Source organism: Podarcis vaucheri, assembly GCF_965113315.1.
Source record: "Podarcis vaucheri genome assembly, chromosome: 6".
Taxonomy (NCBI): Eukaryota; Metazoa; Chordata; class Lepidosauria; order Squamata; family Lacertidae; genus Podarcis; species Podarcis vaucheri.
This window is the reverse complement of record NC_138764.1, coordinates 75,349,011-75,372,897: the sequence shown is the minus strand read 5'-3', so window position 1 is coordinate 75,372,897 and position 23,887 is coordinate 75,349,011. Positions and strand designations below refer to the sequence as shown.

The following is a 23,887-nucleotide window of genomic DNA, read 5'->3' as shown; positions in this document are numbered from 1 at the left end:
GTCATCTTCATGAATTGCAATGGGTCTACTCAGAGTAAAACGCCTCTCCCACACTGAAGCTCCTGCTATTTACATTTTATGGACTTCATTTTAGCAAATGCCTCCCTCCTGCGTTAATATTTTGATGTTAATGTTTTAGGCTAGTTTATCTTAAGTTTAGAAATCTATGGGTAACAATTTCTCCAACACAGCTTGAGTTTCAGGTTATTTTCTAGGAACCAATCAGTAAACCAAATGATGAAGTACCTGACAGGTTGAGGTCTGCAAGAACTACATTTGTTAGAAATCCATGCATATCAAAGTGTATTCTACCATTCTTCACACTGTCTGTGATAAGAGATTTGACAGAACCTAAAGCCAGCATGCAAGCTTCATGTATCTTCCACCTGCAATAAATAAATAAGTTAACTTAGGTCTTCCAATATTTCATTTTTCTAATTTACTTCTGGAGAAATTATACAGATGTTTTGTTACCCTTAATAACACAAAAGGTAAATATTTGTATATATGAACTGTAAACATGGAGTACTGTATAATTAAAAAGAAAGTGGAAAAGAATTTCTATAAAATGCTGTACTGGGGGAACTGGGGGAAAGTTAAGCCATTCAGAACTGCTGTAAATTGTATTATGAACGAATTTATGCTTTTCTATTAATCTGACTCCATTAACAGATTTAATCAGATCAGTGGTTTCCAATTAGCTAAGCACTGAGGCCCCCGTTTTCAAGAGTCAAGCCACTGACCCCCTACTTTTGAAAATTTTGATATCTCAATGGTAGCTTTTGTTATGTGAATGGTGTCACAGACCCACTAGGTGTATTACACGGACCCCCAATTGGGAACTTAGATTATAAAATGCATAGTCCTCCCCCCCAAAAAAAAATTCCTACAATAATTTGGATAATCTAACTAGCATTCGAATAGTACCAATATAGTGCATATGCACTATAAATACAATTTTAACAGCTGGAAACTGGAATAGTTAAGACTTTCAGTTAATATCATTTCTGACTACATCAATCAATGAAACTGATTTGTTTTCGTTGCCTGCTAAATAATCTGAGATAGTACCATCAAATGAATAGCTGCCGCCCAGTCTTACCAATGCTCAGCACCACTGTTTTTAGCTTGCTCAGCTTCCTGCAAGTGTCTTGTAGCTGCTGCAGCCAATGCTGTTGCACTCTCATTCTGGAAATCAGTCGCAACAGCCTACACAGAAGTATGACAATAGGATACATTTTGCAGACAAGAAAAAAGGGAACTCTTTTCACACTACACCTTGTTGAAAATCAAGCTAGATGTTTAAGTACATAGTCCTAGAACACAGAGAATCTGGGCATGATAGAAATGCCCTCAAATCTTCATTCTCTGTTTCAGATTGACTTTTTCCAAGATGCTTAGTGGAATATCCAAAGGGAATGAAATCACAGAATCATAGAGTTGGAAGGGATCTTGAGGGCCATCTAGTTCAACCCCCTGCAATGTAGGAATCTCAAATAAATCATACATGAAGTGGCTCTAAAGAAAATACTCAAGCACCACGTATATGGGTTTGTCTTTGTGTATAAGCTGCATGTGAAAAATCACTACTATTTACCATTACTGCAAAAACACTGCATATTATTTCTTACCAGCAGTAAGTCCTGTGCAGCAATCCTAACTGTGTAGGAAAATGTATCATCATCTTCATCTTCAACAAACTGTTGTGGGTTTGCAGTCCAGACTTTTATCTAAGAAGGAGAGCACAATACATCAGTAACTTATAGGAAACCCTTAGCCTATTCAGGAATACATGCAACTAAATTAACCAGTACATGCAGAAAGGTTCCAATGTTATTTTTCAGATCACTGGAGACTATTACAAAGGAACTGATTCAATAATCATAAATATTGTATTTTCTATCACTAAGTTCTAACCAGCTTTCAGCTTTAAAGGCTGTATACGAAGCGTTAAAAATCATTTTCTAAAAAATAATGTACAGTAAATATACTTACCTGCTCTTCTGTAATCTGCATATACAGAATGATGTAATATATTAGCTCTGGCAATGCTTTCTTCACTGTGCTTTTAAATTTGTGGTTTTCCAACAGAGCATGAACAAACTCAAATATGCTGAATACTAGGTTTTCAAAGCCCAAAACTTCACCTAAATTTGAAAAAAGTAAAGATTGTTAAAGTCAAACTTTTTCTGTGATAGGAAAAATTATGATTAGTTTCCAAAATTAATTCAACTTATTGCATGACAGTCAAACTATTTCTTTTTTTTTTACACAGTTTCAAATCTTTGCCAACAGCAAGGATCTTGTTGTTTATGTTGCTGTTTTAACATTTAAAATCTCAACTCTAGTTATATAGAAATATACTAAAAATTATTGGCTTCACCTAAGTTAGTCAGTTACAATATACAATATAATCTTATAATAGTCGCACAGCATGCTTTTCAAGGATGACTTCTTTCTTCTAGTGATCCATGTGCTGTGAGTGTCTTACAGATGTTTCTTATAGATGTTTAGATAGAGTTTCGCTCACACCTGTAACAGTTTCTTACCATCAGAATCCACTGGATCTTCTACTTCTTCTGTGTAATTTACTTCTGTTCTCACATAGGTATGTTAGTTAAGGAGAAATAGATTCAGTTGACATGCTACCCGATCATGGCGCCTTTTTTTAAGGACCAAATCCTTTGCAATGAAATTAGTATACTTCAGTCAGCGTAAGTGAGCAACAATACCCCTTGAACAGGAAATCAATACCATATTGTGGCTAATTCTTTTTTTAAAAATAGACAAACTGGCTGCATATCACAGCCATCTTTATTACAGACGTTAAAATGATTTTTTTCTTGCAGCTGTTGATTATGTGATACTTTTTTCTCGGGGTTGTAAGCCACTTAGAGAATAATCTTTTTGTGAAGAGGTGGTATACAAATAAAGTGATAATGAGATAATCTAAGATCTAAACAACAAGTTATGACACAGATGCATCCATGTTCATTTGCTTGCGAGTAAAATGCTTGTTGCATGTTCAAATTTACACCACCACTGCTGTTTACTTTTTCCTGCCTTAGTACATCTTTCTAGAAAATCTGCTCTTATTCCAAAATGCAGAAAAAAGGATATAAGGCTGCACTTTCTGTAAGTGTATTCCACACAATAGGAAGGATCTGTTGCATGGAGGAAATCATATGCCTTGGGTAGTTTTTCACTAAGGCTGTCACTGCCTGCAGAAGGAAAGGATCCTTAGAATAATTTTTTTTTACAAAATTAGTAATTTTCCCTCTAAAAACCACTATATTCACATTTCTCCATCTGAAGAATAGACTTGTCTGATATATATGCAAGTGAATGCTAATACTGAAATGGGTAATTAAATGAACACAAACATGAATCTATTATTCTCTGATTCTATGATCCATAGACACAGTATGACCCATAGATTCATTTATGTCATTAGGAGGTAGCAGCTGACAATTGATGGGAGAGCTAGAAAGCCATGTCCATCTTTAAGAACCCAACCGGAAACATATTACTGTCTTACGAAAAGCTAATTCATGGGTTCTGACAAAGGACAAACAAAGGGTTGCACACAAACCCCTGGCCTTATATGCTCCAATCTCATTCTAGATAAATTAAATATATAATAAAATAATTTCTAACAAGGCATTCATACCACTTCTCCAGGAGTAGCATTTGTAAAATGAATACTTATTTTTGATCCCTAACAGAGCTATTTTACTCCTATTGTAAGGGTTTCTAAAGAAAGATATTTTCTGAAACTCTGTTGTGTTGTATTTTGTTTACCTAAATTGAATGGCACCTGTTATTAACTGCTACATTAGTATTGTTATGTCACATACCATGTAAATAAAAACAAAGCTTAAGAACACATTTTTTGTTGCCCACTACAGCAAGACTTTCAAGAAAAGGTTCTCTGCTTACATGCAGGTGTATTTTATATACTTACCTTTAAAACCTCCATTTTAAGTCCACTATCTGATGTAGGTCCGTCAGGCAGTTGTAGGGCCTGAACAAAGGCTTCAGTGAATTGCTGCACCACAGGGAAAATAAGGACTTTGGCTGCTCCCTACCAGAATAAAAAGTATCATTTGGTTTTCAGTTATAGCAATGTGTAAACTGCTTATCCCTGGAAAAAACAGTGAAGGAAACTTGTGACTCACATGCCCCAAAGCTCTTCATGGTCTCCCTCCTTAAAAACAACTAACCGGTTCTAATTGCTGCAGATTTTTAAGCTACACATAATCTCTACATCTCATTTATTTGTCACTTAGTTTCCAAGCTTTGTATTCAACTAAAACTTACAGTAGACCCACTAAAATTAATGAACCGATGTTGGTTGAATCCCACCCAAAATGGCTCAGCTTGCCCTTGGCTTCCCCCTCTCTCTTAGTGTTCCAGTAGCTGCTTTCATAAACCCTCAATTACTTGGCTTCTCCCCATACCCCCAAACACAATACACTCAAATACTGTCAACCAACTGGATTGCATATTCAGCAAGCCTCATTTGAATCCAACTACTCTCAAGATGAAGGCACACAGGTGGCGCTGTGGGTTAAACTACAGAGCCTAGGACTTGCCGATCAGAAGGTTGGTGGTTTGAATCCCTGCCACGGGGTGAGCTCCCGTTGCTTGGTCCCTGCTCCTGCCAACCTAGCAGTTTGAAAGCACGTCAAAGTGCAAGTAGATAAATAGGTACTGTTCCGGTGGGATGGTAAACGGTGTTTCTGTGTGCTGCTCTGGTTCGCCAGACCTGGACCTAGCCACATGACCTGGAAGCTGTACACCGGCTCCCTCGCCAGTAATGCGAGTTGAGCACCGCAACCCCAGAGTCGTCTGCAACTGGACCTAATGGTCAGGGGTCCCTTTACCTTTTTACTCTCAAGATAGGCTCTAAAAATGGACTAAGCATACCAGCTTCCATTCCTGGGAGACTGCTGGAGGTCTCCCCTTGCCACACATTATAACCAAGTTAAAAGTTCATGACTGTCATGCTTAAAATTATAGAAATTACCATTCTCTCAGTTTGGCAACACATTTCGCACCAACAGGCGACCTTCCATACACTCTAGTCTTATACAATGCAGGGTATAGATCGGAGGGTTTGGACATAAAAATTCACATTCAAATCTCCTTTCACTCATGATGCTAGAATAAATTTTTGATCTTGTCACCTCTTTTTTAACCTATCACAGTTAGTACAACCCTGTGTCAAGTATAATGGAAAGAATATTATACTACTACAATCAACAGAACTCATAAATAAGGAATCAACAATTTACCTTTTCTAACTCCTCCATGTTACAGATCATATGGGCACAAGTAGTGAAGATTTCCACAGCACGTGATCTTGTACGAATACCGTAAACCTAACAGGAAAAGCAACTTGTCAAAATATGAAAACGACTAGTGTTTGTTAATGTGTTATCAGCAGTTGCCACCCACAATACTAGTTCTTCCTGCTTCACAATTCTGCAGAATTGTATCTAGTAAAAAGTAGTTAGCTTTCTAATTTTTCACTGTGCAGACAACCTAAAATTAGCATGATTTTCACTGATATTTTAAGATAGAATAATATATACTTTCAAACTAGCCTTTCAAAGCATTCTTAGCTTAAATGTTGTGACATTTAATTTTCTGTCACACATACTTTATTAATCTGTTTCTACTGAGAGAAAATCATTTCCTTGTACAACCAAAATAAGCAAAACACTCATTTTTGTAAGAAATTTTCCTTTTGTAAAATATTCATCTAGAATCATCACATAACTGGACTTTGGATTTGATATCCCACTTTATCACTTCCCTAAGGAGTCTCAAAGCGGCTAACAATCTCCTTTTCCCTTCCTCCCTCACAACAAACACTCTGCGAGGTAAGTGAGGCTGAGAGATTTCAGAGAGAAGTGTGACTAGCCCAAGGTCAGCCAGCAGTTGCATGTGGAGGAGTGGGGAATCAAACCTGGTTCACCAGATTACGAGTCCACTGCTCTTAACCACTACACCACTCTCTGTGAGAATAATACTAGGATCACTGGGGCACTAACAGAATTGGCTTAGGAGGCAGATAAGCATTGAAGAAACCATTATATACAACTTGTGTTGGTGTAATCCTTGATATAGCATGTAGCTAGTAGTATATTTATAAATATCACTCTAGACCTGGAAATATGAAAACAAAGCCCAAAGGCATCTTCTCTGTCTATATTATGCAGAAGCTACCACATAGGGGCCACCAGCTTCTTGCAGCAGAGCCAAAAACACGCCTAGAGGATAGTTCTTGCCACACACCATGAGCGTAGTCAAGGGGGACAGGGAGGGGCAGCTGCCCCCCATCAATAAAAAGACATAGCTAACTGAGGTTCTGCCCCCCCCCACAAAAGGCCTGCCCCCTCTAACAAAAATCCTGGCTACACCCATGCCATACACCCACATTTCAACTTGTCTAGGGATCCTCTAAGTACATATTTAGAAGAGAAGCTAGATGAAGTATGCGTTAACTATGCAAGAGCATAATAGATCTAAACATATCAGTACTTAGTAGGATGGTTCCTCTAATGAAAATTTTGTTATTCCCACTAGATGGAAGTCATCCATTTTCACCCATACCTCTGCCATTGTAAAAATCTTGTACATCTCTGGAAGAATAACAGGAGCTACAAGGGGCATCTGTGTATCTGTCACCTCCCGAGTAAACTCTAGAAAAAAAGAAAAGTAGCAAAGTACTTATTCAGAGATTATTCAGAGTAACATCTCACTTCCATATTGTTCACACACATTCACAAATGGGCAAGGGTTAAGTTTCCTTTTAGGATTACATAAAGCAGAAGTCAACTTCCTTCTGAGGTGTTAAACTGCATCTGGGTTGTATTGCTTCAGACTACAGGCAGTTGCTCACATAACTGAAGAAGTCCACCATACATAACAAATATTTGTACACAGAGGACTAAACTATGAGGCTGAAGAGTTCTAGCCTAGCCTTCTCCCCAACATCTAAACCAGCCATAGCTTTACAACCTCAGTGAAAACTAGGCTTATATCCAGTACAGGAGTCATTCAGAATTCAGCATTAATTCTCTCTCAGGAGTTACATGCAACTGTTTTGAAATTATCCACTTAACATTCACCCTAATTCTCACATTGTATAGCCAAGGCTCAGGCATGATAGAACTACAGAGGTTCATTATGAAAATCCGCAAAAAGAGGATGGTGGCGTCCACGAACAGAGCAATCACTGATTGCTTTTTGACTAAACCCAAAGTATCTAACATTTCACTCAACAGTTTCAAGAATTCAGTGTAGTTGAAGTGGCACAGGGGGACTACAAGATTCAATTGGGAACAAATTTGACAAAAATGCTGTTAGCGTGATGCTATATTACAATCTTCTGTAAAAACCCAACCCTGCAGAGGTAATAAAAAATAAATCCCAGTTCTACTGGATTTTTTTCTGTTCTAATTTAACATTTATGAACACCATAGTTATATGTACCCTGCTAGACAGATGAACTAGTGACTACGTGCAAGGGAGATGGCTAGAGTGGATTATTTGCTGAAGATTTACTGGAATCAACAGTCTCATCTACTACTACACCTTTTTTTTTTATCATTACGCAGCTTCCAGAAATTTGTATAAGGAGAGGGGGAACTAAAAGTATTTCCAATATTACAAGCTGCAGTATGAACAATGTAATTTATAAGGCAAAGAAAGAAGGCAAAACCAAGTTTCCTATCTAAAAAAAAAAGTCAACATATTAAAATGGTTTGGAAGCCCCAAAACAAGTTGCAAGAACTACTCAGTTAAGACGACACAATCCTCACATACCTGTAAGCACTCGCATAGCTCCATGCACTGCATTCAGATCCCCACTGACAAGCATTTCCATCAACAGATTGAAAAGCTCAGGCCAAGCTTCAGGCCAATCCCAATGAGCTATCGCTGAAACGGCATACGCAACACTTGAACGTACTTTGCTAATAGATTCTCGCAACCCATTGGGAAGCAGTTCCCTAATGGCAGCTTTTGCCTGTGGAAAATGAATGGTGGAGGAACTTAGCAAGGGACACCAATCATTTGCACAACACAGTAGGATGTTCAGATGCTATACTATTCCAAGTCACGTATCAGTAAATATCCAGCTGAGATGTAGCCTATACAAAAAATTCTATATACATTTATAAATGGCTTTAACTTGGAAATCAAGGAAACACATCTCTCTTCCAAACTTGAGCATTATGTAACTGAGCAATTAATGAAAGTATTACCCTTTCTGTAGTCTCAGGAGGTCTAAACTTGTCTGACTGGGAACACCAATGAGTTTCCACATATTGTTTCAAGATCACAGAAGCCAGCTGCGAAGGAAAGCAAGGAAGATAAAACAAAACTGAGCTGTTGAAATTTAGGTCTTCAAAGGTCCTTTTTATCTCTTAGATTGCCCACAGAAAGGGCAAAGCTCTCAACATTAGATAAACATGGTAATTCAGAAGATGCCTGCTTCTTTGGTGTCAAAGTACAAGAAAAGGAATGTCAACCATCATAGATACCATAGATTCCGGCGTATTAGGCGACTGGGCATATTAGATGACCCCCCCCCCCCAAATTGGCAGCTGCAATTTGGGAGTTCATCTTATAAGCCCAGCACCGGGAGAAAGCCACCCGTCACAGGGCTGAGCCTGCCGCCCATTTCTGCTGCTTCCAAAGAAGCAATGGGGGGGAGGGATCCGCACCAGGCGGTTTTCTCCCGGCACGGAGCTGAGACTGCCGCCCGCTGCTGCTACTTCGGAGCCGCCGCAGCAGCAGCGGGGGGCGGGCTCCTCTCCGCGCTGCCCATACCTGGTGTATAAGACGTCCCCCGACTTTTTAACCTCTTTTCCAGGGTTAAAAGTTGTCTTATACACCGGAATCTACGGTATGTGCAAAGAGTGAGGATTTTGTTGTGGTCTGTGCTTCAGTAATAAAACAATGTAAACATTCAGAGGCAAGGCAATAAATGCACTTTTCAATAGACAAAAAGAACACTTTTTACAAGGACATCATCCTGTCTTACACGATACCATGTTCAAGAGTTAGCTTTCTTACATTCCTCACTCTGACAAGGGAGATAAGGACTGCCATTATCAACATTCCAGTGAAGTCACTCGCTTTTGGATTGGCATGATCCTTCCTACGTTAAGCACTTTTGTTTTCAAGGAGAGAAATTTAAGCATGTGCTCTTGGTGTAGTGGTTCAGAGCGGTGGACTCGTAATCTGGTGAACCGGGTTCGCTTCCCCGCTCCTCCACATGCAGCTGCTGGGTGACCTTGGGCCAGTCACACTTCTCTGAAGTCTCTCAGCCCCACTCACCTCACAGAGTGTTTGTTGTGGGGGAGGAAGGGAAAGGAGATTGTTAGCCGCTTTGAGACTCCTTCGGGTAGTGATAAAGCGGGGTATCAAATCCAAACTCTTCTTCTTCTTCTTCTCTCTCATTTGATTTAATGGGACTTAAATGTGCTTAACTATAAAATGTTAAAAATTTAATGTCCTTATTCATGTCAGTCTGTCTATTTTAAGAAAGGCATCGTGATTATACCAGAAAATGTGACATACTTCAGCAGTAGCTTACTATTTTGTAATATGTATGTTCTGCTTCTATCTCAACATAGCTAATGCTCCCTTCTTGGGCAAGGTTCTGATGACTGCATTCTTCTGCACTGGCTCTCTAGGATGAAGACTGGGGCACTGTTTTACAGTGGTTCCACTCCTATTTGGGCAGCTGTTTCTAGAAAGTGGTGCTAAGGGACTCCTACTCAGCTCTGTGGTATTAACATCTGTGGAAGGGGCAGGGAGAAGTGAGTCATAATACATAAAAGTGAACATCCTCTGTACCAAAATAATTGCTCACCTGGTTATAGGGATAACAGGAAGCTGCTCGGCAAACAAATACTTTAACTTTAAATTATTTGAGACTGACCTGACGAATGGCCAGTGCTCCTTGGGGATCTACAGTCAATTCTGCCAAGTGAACACCAAATTCTGAAATTAAAAGAAAAAAAAGTAAACTACTGGTAACACAATATCTTGTTTCAGAGGTTATAACACTTGGGAAACTACATTGTCATTTTCCATGTGTGACCCTTTATTCCTTGCACAGTCCATTCCTTCCTGCCCTATTCTCAGCTTCTCTCCACCAACCTTTTAATTCAAAAATCCTATGAACAAAAGGTATTTTCAATGAATGGGTTATAGCAGAAAGTTGGAGAAAAGAGGGGACATCTAGAAATCTGAACCATTTGAAGAAAATAACACTTTGTCATTACTTTGCCACTAATACGCAAATATAGATGATAAAAAATAATGTCTGGTTGGACCAGACATTGCAACCAAATGATTTACAAAGCAAAAAGGTCATTACAAAGCAAGAAGCTCATACAATTTGAAAGTGAAGCTTTAAAATTACAATCCTGTGTGTATCTAAGCAGTAAATATTTTATTTATTTAGATCAGAGACAGCAAACTGCTTTCAGGTGGAGGGCCACATGCCAGTAGTGAATGGGGCTAAAAGCAGAAGTACGTGGAGCAACAAACATGACCCAGTCACACAAAATGCTTAAGTTTCCACAAGCACATGTATATATATCACCTTTTGCAAGCATCCATCGAGATAAACAAGCATTCCAGTCAAGCATCAACTCACAAGGAGGAAATGGAGCATGGTTGCTAAGCTATGTGGCCCAGGAAGAAATCAAAGGGCCTGGAGGGCCACATGTGGCCTTGAGGTGTGAGATTCCCCACGCCAATTTTTTATTTCTACCTCCTTTATAAGGTAAAAAGCTTTCACAAAGGAACTTATAACTATGCTAACATAAATATGAGTTTAAAACTATAAACATTCAATTAAAACAAATAATTCCTAATGTCTCCCAGTTTTATGGCTAGATTCCAGTTCTGCCAGTTCTATGGTACAAGAGAAGCTTCTGCACTTGGACACCATTGCAGCAGGTACGTACTGATCACATTCAAATCCTGTAATTATCCTATGCAAAATCCGCTGATGATTGATGCAGTGCTAGTACAGTCCCTCAATATTTCCACCAACATCATCTCTGCAGTTTCTTATCTCCCTCTCCAATAAGACATATTATTCAATTTTATATATGTAGTTTTTTAGCTCAGGGGTGGGACTTCTGGTTCACAGGGTGTTCCCATCCAGTCACCCCCTTCGTAATTCCCACAATTTCACAAAGAAAAATGGGAAGAAGATGCTTTGTAGCAGAGCTGTTAAGTATTTCTGCTGCCCAACCAACTAATTCTTTATTTTGCCAAGATATGTGATATCTTTGCAGGAAATGTAATTTGTATGCTGAGCTTTCCAACAATACAACCCTTTTATTTGTAAATAGACTTTAATCACTTCCCCACAAATCAGAGAAATGGTTCCCCTTTTGCTGATGCAAACCTTAACCATAATTTTTCCTTCACTCCACACTTCTAAGCAGAGACAGATGGGGTAGGAAAGAGAGGGGGGGGGAGGAGGAGGATAGGGTAACTGAAAGAGTCATTCAATCAAGTCATGCTTCCCTGTTTACCTATCCACTTCTTGCTTTGGCTCCAGCATTAGACAGGTTTTCCCCAAAAGAATGTGACCCTTGGGGGGCAAAAACGATTTCCCAACGTCAAGATTGGCCTCATTCCCACAACCTTGCATGATAAGGCAGTGTGCAGCCCATGGGTTCCATGTCGAAGTACTCTTGTAGCCCATTTGGTATGAAAAGTTGGACTGCCCTGCCTCATATCATTATGTCAGGTGACTGACAGCCATCAACATTCAAAATATGCTGACCATTATGCAGGAAGGAGGGGTAAATGATCCTAAAAACTGAGCACCTTTTCCTCTGCAGAGAACACCTTTGTATTCAAAGCACTTCTTCCAGCACTCTCTGAATACAAGGCAGCTGTTTCCAGCTGAATGTACGGGCTGCAGCTGTCCAGGGCTCTCTCCAACACCAAAATATTAACTGATCGTCTGTGACTGCAGAGAGCCCTAAGCTGTGCTTCAAAACCCCAACAATCAGCTGATAATTGGGACTTCAAAGCACCATGAAGAGGGCTTTGCTGGCACCTTTCTGGCCCAGCGGTGACTTTACGTGTCCCACATTTGAGACCAGAAGGGCAGATAAGCATGCATCAATCAAAATTGCCTGGCAGGACATATGGGGAGGCCCATGGGCTATAGGTTCCCCACCCTGATATAGAAAATGCAATGAAAAATTCAAAAGGAGTCCATCTTTCTTTCTTGCTCCTGAATTTTTATGGGGCACAGTTCCTATAAAAGCAGGAGCATCCTAATTAAAAGAAGAAGCAATGTTAAATGTTTCTTTTGTTCAGAAATATTTTCTCAAACTACTTGTGGAACCAAAGCCAATACTAGTAGTAAAAAACTGCAAAACTGGCCTTTATCCAAGTACAGGCTCCATCAGCTAGGCTCAGTGAACACCACATGCTCAGGACTGAGTCTTGATCCCCGAGGGTTCTCCCTTCGCAGAAGAACATTGTTTAGGCTATACTGGAAGAGATCCAGAAAACCTCAAGTGAGAATAGGAAAGCAATTTCCCCCTCCAGTTCCAAGTTAGTGGAATCATTATATGACCACTATGGTTACCTAGTCTTGAAACCATAGGAGTAATATGAGCTCAGGAAGACTGAGGAGGATTTAAAGCACTGCTTGGTGTCAATTTTGGATTGGCAGTGAGCAAACAAGCTGCAACTTAATCCAGACAAAGTAGAAATATTGTTGGGTGAGGAAACTGGAAAGTAGATGTAAAACTTGTTTTGGATAGGACTGCACCACCCTGAACATCAGACTCAATACTGGAGTGCTCCTGGATTCAGCTCTGTGCCTAGAAACCAGATAGTGAGGGTGGGTAGAATGCATTTTACGCTTTCAGCTGGCACATGGCCTCTTTCATTCATGCTGTAGTAAATGGGCAGCTACACTGTGAACCAAGGCATTATGTAGGACTCACAGTTTGGATCATCTCTCTATTATCATCTGATCTCCATTGGTTACCAATTTGTCCCTGGGCTAAATTCAAAGTGTTGCTTTTGACGTTAAACAGCATAGGACTGGATACTAAGAACAGCCTTAGAATCCAGCTGAACACAGAAGTCAACTTCAGAATCCCAACTCTATGCCCCTCTACCATAAGAAGTGAAGGTGGTGAGCATTAGGGACAGGATCATCTGATGTGCCGCAAAGATTACCGAACACCCTCCCCAAAAAGGTATGTACAAATTATGTAAACATACATCCTTACCAAAGACTTTTTGGGTGCTACACTTTAATCATAGGGTGCTGATACTGCCATTTAAAAAAATACTGATTCCTGATATTTTAAAATTGAGGTTACATTTGTTTTTTAATTTAAATGTATACTTCAATTTGATTATATTTTGTTAGCAACTGAATATTTACCTAAGACAGAAACACAAGACAAAAATATTTTGAAAAAGATATTTGTTTACAGTAAAGTTCAAACTATGCTATCACTGCAAAGACAAACATCTATAATGAAGCAAAGACATAACTACTGAGAAGCAATACGGCATTCAGACTGTGTTTTAAATGAAACCAAGTACTTTAACTTATTCACATAACAGCAGAAGATGACATCCTTAATGCTGATTGTTGACATTTTTGCATGGACCTTGATCTAATCCAACCAAACCTAGCTCAGTGGTACATGGTTTGGCTTGCAAGCAGAAAGGCCCAGATTCAATCCCTGGCACTACCAGTTAGGACTGAGAGAGACTCCTGCCTGAAATCCTGGAGAGCCACTGCCAGTCATTGTAGACAATACTGAGCTAGATGAAATAATGGCCCAACCGTGGTATAAAGCAGCTTCCTATACTGTCATAAAAAGTGCATACTCAGGATCATCTAGCACATATTAATTATGCACACTTGATTTAGACCAGAGGTGACTAACCAGTGACCCTCCACATGGCTTTGGACTCTCAATTCCATTAGCCTCAATCAGTATGGTCAATGGTCAGGAATGATGGAAGCTGTAGTCCAACAACCTCTGAAGGATCTCGGGTTAGCCACCCTTGTTTTATACGTTTAAAACATATGGTGATTTGAGGTGAGGCAAGACTGAGGGCAGTCCTAGAAACTCTCCAGGAAAATAGGGATGGCCAGCTGTGGGGTGGCCACTGAGATACATCTCATGTGACATGCTCTTTGACATAATTTTGTCAGCATCGCCCTAGAGCCAGTGCGCCAACTGGACTCATGTACCTCAACCCCGACTGGGCTAGGCGAGCTGGGTAGCACCGCCAGAGACCTCCTTTCCGCAGGAACAGGTCACAGTGCTGTGGACTCACAGCTTAGAGCTGAGAGCACCGGATTCACTGTCTCAATACTTCAGTCGTTGCGCAGCAGAGTTTTGCAGAGTCTTGCAGAGTATAAACCACTCGGAGAGCAGCTCTGTAAAATATCTTCCTTTTATTCTATAACTACAACTATGGTACAAAACTATATACAGAGCCGAATATTCTGAGCATAAATCAATGCTACACTGAGAGTCTGCAGCTGCTCTTAGCAGCAATCTAATCTCTAGGATCTCTAACACTCTCACTCTCTCCGATACACTGACTGACTGACTCTCTCTCACACACACAGATATGTTGCTGGGGAGAATAAGTAAATAGGCAGGACACGCCTCCTCTTCTCTGTGGAGTCAGCAGAGATCATCAGGAGATGGTCAGGAGATTCTTGGGTATGGGAGGGGTGAAATCTCCTCAAATTTAAGTGCCCTGACAGTGATGCTGTCATATGCTATCTCAACTGAAGCTTGCAAAACTCTTCCTGAGCAACGCTATGTAGAATGGTTCACACTAGCCTATTCTCAAGGTTATTACTTAAAACCATTAACTATTTTCACTAAATCGCAATCTCACAGCCATTGCTTTCCCATCAAATGGACTCTGTGAAGAGGTATCTTTGGCTGTGATATGGGTCAAAAATGCCCCCGTTTTCAAACATGAGAGAGATTCAGGGCCCACCTCAGCTAGCAATAGGTTCACAACTCTTAAAATTCAACTCAGAGCCCTCTGGATAGGAAATAAGTACCTGTCAGGGAACTGACATCGGAGCGAGAGGCGAAGGGGAGGCTCCCAGATGATGCTGGCGAAGGACCCAGCAGCAGGGGGAGAAACAGCTCAGTAGAGGGGGAAGCCAATCAGCGCAACACCAGGGATAAAGGGGGGCAGACGGGGGAATTGGAGAGAGGGCTCCAGGACTCTTCACTGGACATCAGTGAGGAGAGCCCAGGTCCTCCGCTACCCACACCTTCCCTGCGCAGAAGACTCCCGCGCAGTGAGAGGAGGAGGAGACTGGGTGTCAAACAACTTTTATGTTGGAAGAGGTTCAAGAAACGCCCACTGACGGATTCTGCCAGTGACTGAGGCAGCCACGATGAGAAGGGGCTGTGCAGTCAGAAAGGTTTAACAAGGCAAATTAACCGAGAAAGGCACCAGTTTACACACGAGTAACTCATACCTATTACACTACCTGAATAATTGTTAGGGTGGAAAAAAACTACTTCAATAATTGCTAGGGCAAACTAGTGTTAATTTGCCCGTGTTTCCAATTTCAGCATAACAAAATCTGCAGGTTCTGCCAAATACTACTACTACTACTACTACTACTACTACTACTACTACTTTTAAAATAAATAACCTATTCAGAAGGTGCAGGATGAAAATGTGATAGTTGTGAATGATGTATGTAAGGTACAACACATCAGAGGGCCCAATGGTGGTTGCTCACCCCATACTGTACCATTACATGATCATATAATGCAACAGTCTGGGCTTGCTGCTAAAAGTAGAAGTGTGACATGTTCCCAAGCTTGCTTGAAGCAGCCACTCCTAGAATGAGCAATTCTCATTTGTTCTGTAACAGGAGGGCTGACCTCAGATCTTCAAAGCAGCTATCAGCTCATATTTGATACTACAAGCTGCATATAAATTTTCCCTGTAGGTGCAAGCACCTGACACTTGGGTCATGTAAGAAATAGGTTAGGAATCGTTGAATTTGTATGGGGAGGAGGGTAAGAGTGTGTGTGAACAGGCCAATACTATCTTTTCAAGAGTCTGAAATCCAGCACCTCTGTCAATTTGCCTGTAGTCCCTGAATATATCCTGAGTTTAATTTTCAGTAGTACATCCTTAGATTAATCAGATTAATCTGAAGTGGCTTGCTTTACGTAATATGTTTAGTGCTGTTGAGGTGGACCCAGCGTCTAAATAAATTTATGATCAGCCGTCACTATCATCAGGAGCATTAACTCATGATTGGGCCAAATGACCATCAGCCCTCATTAAGAGGATGGTTTATATTGGATTTAAGTTTCCATCAATAAATAGATATAAGAGTTTGTTAGAACGTAAAACACCATGGTGGTTATCGCCATTGGAGGCTACAAGTGTAAAAAAGTTAAATATGGCCACCTATGAAGATTTGGTGATCGAAATAGAGAATCAGTGGAAATTAAAATATATGAAGAAATTAAAAGCTTAGTGAACGATTAGTTGCATTATTGTCAAATAAATGAAATATTTAAAGAAGATAAGAAAAACAATGGATTTGAATATACAAAATCCAGGTTTGAAGTAGATTTGTTGAGTTCTAAAATTAAAATATTGTCAAAAATGTATAAACTACTTTTAGAATGGCATGTGAAAGAGGAGGAAGTTAAATTGGTTATGATATATTGGGCAAAGGATATTGGTTAGAATATACAATTAGAGGATTGGGGAAAACTTTGGAATACATTTTACAGCTTGCAGTTCGCTTAAAGAAAATGTAATGGAAATGATGTATAGGAGGTATATAACACCAGTGAAGTTAGCAAAAATGTACAGACGAAATAATAAATGTTGGAAATCTAAAGAAAAAGAAGGTACCTTCTACCATATGTGGTGGGTTTGTAAGAAAGTGAAGGTTTTCTGGGAAATGATATACAGTGGTACCTCTGGTTAAGTACGTAATTCGTTCTGGAGGTTGAACTGAAACTGTTTTTAACCTGAAGCACCACTTTAGCCAATGGGGCCTCCCGCTGCTGCCGTGCCGCCGCTGCACAATTTCTGTTCTTATCCTGAAGCAAAGTTCTTAACCCAAGGTACTATTTCTGGGTTAGCGGAGTCTGTAACCTGAAGTATATGTAACCTGAAGCGTATGTAACCCAAGGTACCACTGTATAATGAACTTTTAAAAATGTTAAAATATACATTTGTAAAGAAACCAGAAGCCTTCCTATTGGGAAGATAGAGAAATACATAAGCAAGATAAAATATTGTTTTTGTATGCAACAACTGCAGGAAGAATATTACTGGCCCAAAAATGGAAACAGGAAGAGATCCCAACAAAAGAAGAGTGGCAGATGAAGTTAATGAACTATGACGAGTTGGCAAAACTAACTGGGGAAATTCGGAACCAGCAGGACCAGACCTTTTCAAAAGACTGGAATAAATTTACATTGTATTTGAGAGACAACTGTAAACAATTGACATTGTTAGTAGGGCTACAAGAAGTTTTGTAAGATTAGAGATACAGTATAAATTATTATCAATATGATGTTAGTTAAGGAGGAGGGAAGTCTCAAACCAAGATGGCGAAGTGGTTTTTATATATCATATGTAAGATGGATGTTTTGTCAATTTTTTAAAATAAAATTTAATAAAAATTATATATATAAAAAAATAAGTTTGCTTTCGTAGATTTTCACGGGTATAGGAATGCAGGTTTTGGTGTCTTCGGGTGTCTTCCCGTGTAAGAGTCGGGGTGTCTGTGCGACGTTTCGACGAGGTCTCACTCGTCATCTTCAGGCTGATGCTTTCGGCTTCTTGTTACTGGAACAGAGCAGAGTCTGGTGTTTGAGTTCCTATAAATACTGTTGAGGGGTGTGGTGTATAGCCTCCAACGTTCTGGGTAGAGAGGAAGTTCCTAGATTAGTGTGCCTTTTCTTCTTTTGTTCCTTAATTACTTGAGGGATATCTTGGGTGATTTCATGAGTGATATTCTGAATATCACTGGGTGGGTCATTAATTACTTGAGGGATATCTTGGGTGATTTCATGAGTGATATTCTGAATATCACTGGGTGGGTCATTAAGTGTAGATTAGTTGCTAAAGCTCTCGTGTCTTGACCTCTTGAGCTTGTGAAGAGTTTTTCTGAGAAGATGGCTGTGCTGCATTTAGTTGTGCTCTGGCTTGGCTTCGTGTATAGGGGCGAGCTATGGTTTTGTGCCTTGTGCCAGCCAGATCTGTGTAGGGATTGCAGGGGGGTGCAGCATCCGGAGGTGCCACTATAGTTTGGTTGCTGGATGGAGTCTGTAATATGTCTGTGGAGAGGGTCTGGGTTTGGGTCTGGTGTGGTTGATTGGTGACGGCGTTCTGTGTGCCTCTGGTTCTGGTGTCGGTTTTTGTGGGGAGGGCTAATTTCCAGATGTCTGGCAGGCGGGACGTGTCGTCACGCTTGTTCATGTTGTGAGGGTGTTTCTCTATCTCGATGGCTTCCATGATTATTCTCTTGTGGTGATGTTCCATGTTAAAGAGCAATTTGGAATCTGCAAAATTAATTTCGTGTCCTGTTTCTTTCATGTGTTGGAAAAGAGAGGAAGTTTTTTCTTCTTTTTTGACGGCATTTTTGTGTTCTGCGATACGTGCATTTATTCGTCTGTTTGTTTGTCCAATGTACGTGGCTGGGCAGACTTTGCAGGGTATTTCATAGACCCCTTGGTTTTCCAGCTGGATTTTGTCTTTTGGGTTTCTGAGGATATTGGCTATTTTTTGGTTGGTGCAGAAGGCTGTTTTGATATTGTGTTTATGGAGGATTTTGCTGATTTTGTCTGTAGTGCCCTTGATATAAGGAAGGAGGGCCATGCCATTGTTTTCTTCTGTGTCTTGGTTTTTGGGGGGTGTTTCTTTTTGGATTTGAAAATAAGTTTCCATCAACAGTGTTTTGAAACTGTTCAGCCAGGTGACCACAGATGCTTTCTCTCTGAATCTCTTTTCTGCTAGGTACTCTGAAATATCTAACTAGTTAGGTCAAGATATTGACTTAGTTCATTTTAAGTCTCTCTGTGTGTTTTTGCCTTCCCTTTTCTTTTTCGCCACCTTTCACCAAATAAAATTTAATATAGTTTGACATTTGGCTTCAATTGTTTTAAAAGGCAATTATCTGGAATGTCTCATAAAACTCTTCCCCACATGCTCAACAATATGGTTAAGTTTTGTGTTTTAAGGATAGTTTATGACTTGGTGTACTCTAAGAATTGGAAAAGTGAGTCAAAAGCTGCTTCCCGTTTAATATTTTTACGAGCTCTCAAAAAAAATGAGGCAGCCTAGAGTTTTCTGCAGGTTAGTATTATCCTGTTGTGATGACCTATGGCACTCTTATACTTTCATACACAATAGGGTGCTGTAAATTCTCTTCAATCCAGCATTCCTTAGTGCAATCAGCTCTTAAAATATAAGAATTAAGCAAAAAAAGTGGGCTGGCTTGCAGGATAGGTACAGATAAAGCTAAGTTACAAAGAAAACATGCGCAACTTACTTCTGATCTTAAAATATACATCATTAATGCTTAATCCTATGTGAAGAAGCCTCATGGATAAGCCTTCTCAGAAGGCTATACAACTGATTTCTTTTATTGCAATAATTAGTGACACTTTAATAGTGCCATCTATGTCCTCTTTGTACGATTAATCTTTCTGCCCTCTCCACCAATACCTCAACACACGTTTGTACTTTGGAGCAGACATCTCCAATTAAGTTGTGCCAGAGACAGAAGTTCATCAACTGAAAGAAACCATATTGGGAGAAGCTTCAGCTGGGTTGGGTGTCTGAAGGAAGTTCCCTTTGAAGTGGCATAATCAAACTGCTTAAAACAGATAAAGACAGAAAATATAGTACAAATACGCATAAATATTGGTACTTCTCCTTCAAGCAATGACAGCTTTCAAACAACAAGAACAGCATCACAAAAGTGCTATATTGTTCATGACTTGCTTCTGAAAGTTGGTAGTCATGCCTTTACCCCCTATAGCTCCACTTGCCTGCACAACAATGACCAAGTAGCAATCCTATCTGCCCACAACACATTACAAACTACAATCTCAGGAATTTTCTTCTCATTAGTCATTTAAGTTACCAGCCTGGGGGTTGCAAGAGAGGGAAAGGAGATAAATTTCTTAAAGGCTTATTTAACTTGAATTTGCTATGGAAAACATTGTTTTTAAATATTTTAACAGAATATTCCTAACGCATAAGCACATAAATAATTCAAAAATCGATAAATAAAGCTAAAGCAGATTTTTTTCTATTGTGGTATTTTGGCAGGAGAAACTAATTTCCTTAGCACAGGGTTGGGGCACATGGTGTCCATCAGCTAATGGTTGGAATACACATCTTCCCTGATGACTGACTGTCCTGGCTGAGACTGGTGGGAGTTGGATCTAACCACATATAAGCACACATGTATGTATGTATGCATATGGGTATATATCAACACATATAACACACACACAAACAACTAAAAACCACACAGAATTCAGATCTTATTATAACTCTCTACATTAAACTGAAGTAATTTATTATGTTTATGGAACTGCTATGTCTAAATCAGTGTTTCCCAACCTTTTTTGGGCAAAGGCACACTTGTTTGATGAAAAAAATCTCGCGGCACACCATTACAGCCCCGTGACGTCAGCGCACAGCGTCACGCCGGGAGGGACGCACGAAAGCGAAAGTTTTCAATTTTTTTCCCTCCCCCTTGCCGGGGAACCTCCAAGCTTTGGGGGTGGGGGGGGGGAGGAGGCAGCAAAGCGAGGGACTGAGGGACCCTAACCCTAACCCTAACCCTCACCGATCACCCGGGAAAGCATGCGAATGAGGAGCCCCCGTGTCCTGCTCCCGGCAGGCAGCACGCTCCCCGCTCTCGCTGCATCGGGGCTTTTCTCCTCCAGGCCGCTTTCGAAGTCCCCTTCTCCGCTCCCAAGAGCCCGGAGCTGCTGCTTCCAGGCCCTGTCCGAGCCCCGACTTGTGGCCTCACTTTGAGGAGCGTCTGTTGCTGGGGACGGGGCTGCATCCCCCTCAGCCGCCGCCTCGCTTCCTTCCAGGAGACCCGACGGCTCCCCCTCTCCCTCCTGCGCCCGCAGCAGGCCGAGACCTCCCCGCCCCCGCCCGGCCCTACCTGGGCGCCTCCAAGCCCGGCCGGCTCCGCGTCGCGCTCCACGCCGGGCAGCTGCAGCGGGGGGGGCGCGGCGGCCCGGCTGAGCGCGCCCCAGAGCCACCGCGCCGTCGCTCGCGAGTCCCTCCGAGAGCCCTCGGGACTGACTCCGGAGTCGCGAGGCGGCGCGTCGCCCAGGGAAGGGGCGGCTTCCCACAAGTCCTCCGGGAAGCAAACGCCCTCGCCTGCCTCCCTCCAGGCAACATCTCGCGGCACACTAGGCAACATCTCACGGCACACTTGTGTGCCGCGGAACACCGGTTGGGAAACACTGGTCTAAATCTATGGAGTTTAAATGGGTTTTAGAGCACATTTAAAAAGCCTAATTTGGAAATGATGGAGTGAAGTATCAGCGCGTTCAGACTCTGCAATTCAGACATGCAATGCTTCAGCCCTTGTTGATCTGCACCAGTTCACATGGTAGATCACAATCTGTGTGGGAATATTTATATACCAGGCACTCCCACAGCTAGCTTATCACAGTGAGCATAACCATGCTCCAGAGGAGAAGTGGGAGAAAGACAGTATACCCTGTGACAGTACTGTATACACCTAAGCTAGTCTTAAGTAGGAGAGAACGCCTTTTTGAAACATTTCTGCAGAAGGCTTTAAGATCTACATCTCTATTTAATTCTATTACACTTAATGAGCACAGCTTTTTCTCATTAAAACCCGGCTGTACGCAACCCTTTAGGCCAACCAATTTTACTACAGAGATATTACTATCTCACTCAGTTCAGTGCTGCTCTTTAAAGTCTGAATAATTTAGCTTGGAAACCCTTAAGGCTGCTTTATAGGCGAACTTCAGCAAGGCGCCCAGACAAAGCCCCCTCCTTCCCCATCACCCAACCTTATCCCATGAGGAACCCTCTTCAACCTTTTCTGACCAAGCACAAAAGGGAGGGAGCCACTTTTTAACTTCACCCTGTAGTAGTTAGCTCAAAAGGGAGGGAGCCACTTTTTAACTTCACCCTGTAGTAGTTAGCTCAAAAGGGAGGGAGCCACTTTTTAACTTCATCCTGTAGTAGTTGTGTGGCCGCACCGCTGCGGCGACCCTTAGGGTTAGGCCGACGACACTTACCAGACGAAGGCCGATTTATGCCTTACATACACAATGGGCACAAAAGGAGAAGCGGGGCCGCCGGAGGCAGCCCACTCCGAGATATATAAACTGCGGACGACTTGGAAAGGAAGCCTCGGCATCTCCGGTGCCGAAGAAGAGGCGAGACTGGGGCAGGACCATGAAGGGAGCGCGGAACCGGTGGCAGCAGAGGCAGGACACGAGTTTCCCCGCCCACCTCGAGCTCTGCGAAAAGTCCCTTCCAGCCCCTGCCCCACAAAAGGCCCTCCCAAAAAAGGGGTTAATCCAGAACTGGGAAACCGAGGAGCAGCTCCATCTCCTTCTCTGCCCATCGCCCTGGCCGGGGAGACCCGAGGCCCACAAAAGGGAAGAAGCGGGAGGCTCCGCTCCCCTCAGAGCCTCCGCTCCCCTCAGAGCCGTCGGCAGTTGCTGCCCCCACACTCACCCTCGGTGACCTCCAGCACCTTCACCTGCTCCTCGGCAGCCGCGCGCACCCCTTGCACCGGGCACAGGATGCCGTTCAGGGTCTCCACCAGCGCCTCCTTCAGCCCCTGAGCCACAGGGCCCGGCCCCACGCCCGACGCAACGCCCGCCATCCCACCGCGCCCCTGAGGAGAGCAGCAGCAAAGGCGAGGGAGAACCTTGGCGGGGCTGGGGGGGGCGGGGAGGAAGCGCGAGGCGGGAGGAAAGGCAGCAGCGGGTGCGGATGAGGCGCCACTAGGCGGGCTGAGGGCCGCGGCTGCTGCCGCCACCACCGCGCGCCAAACGCGCACGCAACGACGTTCTCTCGCGCGGAGAGCGGCGCCTGCGAGGATCCCGCCGGAACCGGTTCTCGGAGAGCGCCCCCTGCAGCACGGATGGAAGCATCGCATCCTTAGGCTGACAACTTTGTACTTTTTTTAAAAAATTGGAGGAGTCCTTTATTACAGATCAGGCAGATTAAAAAGGTAGACTATGTAAAGCAGAAGACTGAAAGAAAAATGTACCCATTTAACCGTTTCAAAAAACCACCGTTCCCATTCTACGCTGGGCTGGTGGAGCTATTTCTCTTGCTGGTCTGCTAAAGAGAAATGTTGACAGCATGCCATCTCATTCTGCTGGTACTTAATGGGACAGGCTGGCATGGGTCAGAGGCACCATCACGACAAACCAGAAAGTGCTGGGTGAAAAGTGACTCATGGTCGATGGTGACAGAAATGCCATGCCATGGAATGGCAGGAAGTTGCTGTTTCTGCAGTTACAAGAAAGATAGCAGTGAGCCACACCAAATTCCTGCTTAGCTTTGCAGACAGCAGGGCTGCTGGACTGGCTGATACAAGTGAAGGACAAAATCTAGGTGTTCATCAGAATTTAGTAAAACCCCATTTTCAGTGGCAAGGCATGGTTTCCAGTCCTAAAGGTTCAGCAAGGTCAAATCAGGAGAATTTCCCATCCATCATGTAGTAGCAATACATCAGTCCCAACACTATGGCTCCCAAAACAGGATCAGATGGACTGTCCAGAAACTTCATTCTTTCGAGGAA

General features: G+C 42.1%; 1 protein-coding gene across 1 annotated transcript in view; it reads right to left on the bottom strand.

The window, feature by feature from the left end:
- IPO9 (importin 9) overlaps nucleotides 1-23,104 on the bottom strand; it is a 34,829-nt gene extending 11,725 nt beyond the window's left edge. The window contains exons 1-13 of the mRNA XM_082227483.1: nucleotides 22,810-23,104; nucleotides 9,962-10,023; nucleotides 8,277-8,363; nucleotides 7,837-8,038; nucleotides 6,622-6,710; nucleotides 5,298-5,384; nucleotides 3,965-4,084; nucleotides 3,121-3,221; nucleotides 2,550-2,608; nucleotides 1,996-2,147; nucleotides 1,632-1,730; nucleotides 1,103-1,209; nucleotides 247-386 (exon numbers count right to left, since the gene is read on the bottom strand). Of these exons, the coding sequence (XP_082083609.1) occupies nucleotides 247-386; nucleotides 1,103-1,209; nucleotides 1,632-1,730; nucleotides 1,996-2,147; nucleotides 2,550-2,608; nucleotides 3,121-3,221; nucleotides 3,965-4,084; nucleotides 5,298-5,384; nucleotides 6,622-6,710; nucleotides 7,837-8,038; nucleotides 8,277-8,363; nucleotides 9,962-10,023; nucleotides 22,810-22,960 (1,456 nt within the window). The 5' untranslated portion in view covers nucleotides 22,961-23,104. The remainder of the gene's footprint in view (nucleotides 1-246; nucleotides 387-1,102; nucleotides 1,210-1,631; nucleotides 1,731-1,995; nucleotides 2,148-2,549; nucleotides 2,609-3,120; nucleotides 3,222-3,964; nucleotides 4,085-5,297; nucleotides 5,385-6,621; nucleotides 6,711-7,836; nucleotides 8,039-8,276; nucleotides 8,364-9,961; nucleotides 10,024-22,809) is intronic.
- Between the last annotated feature and the right edge of the window lie 783 nt (nucleotides 23,105-23,887).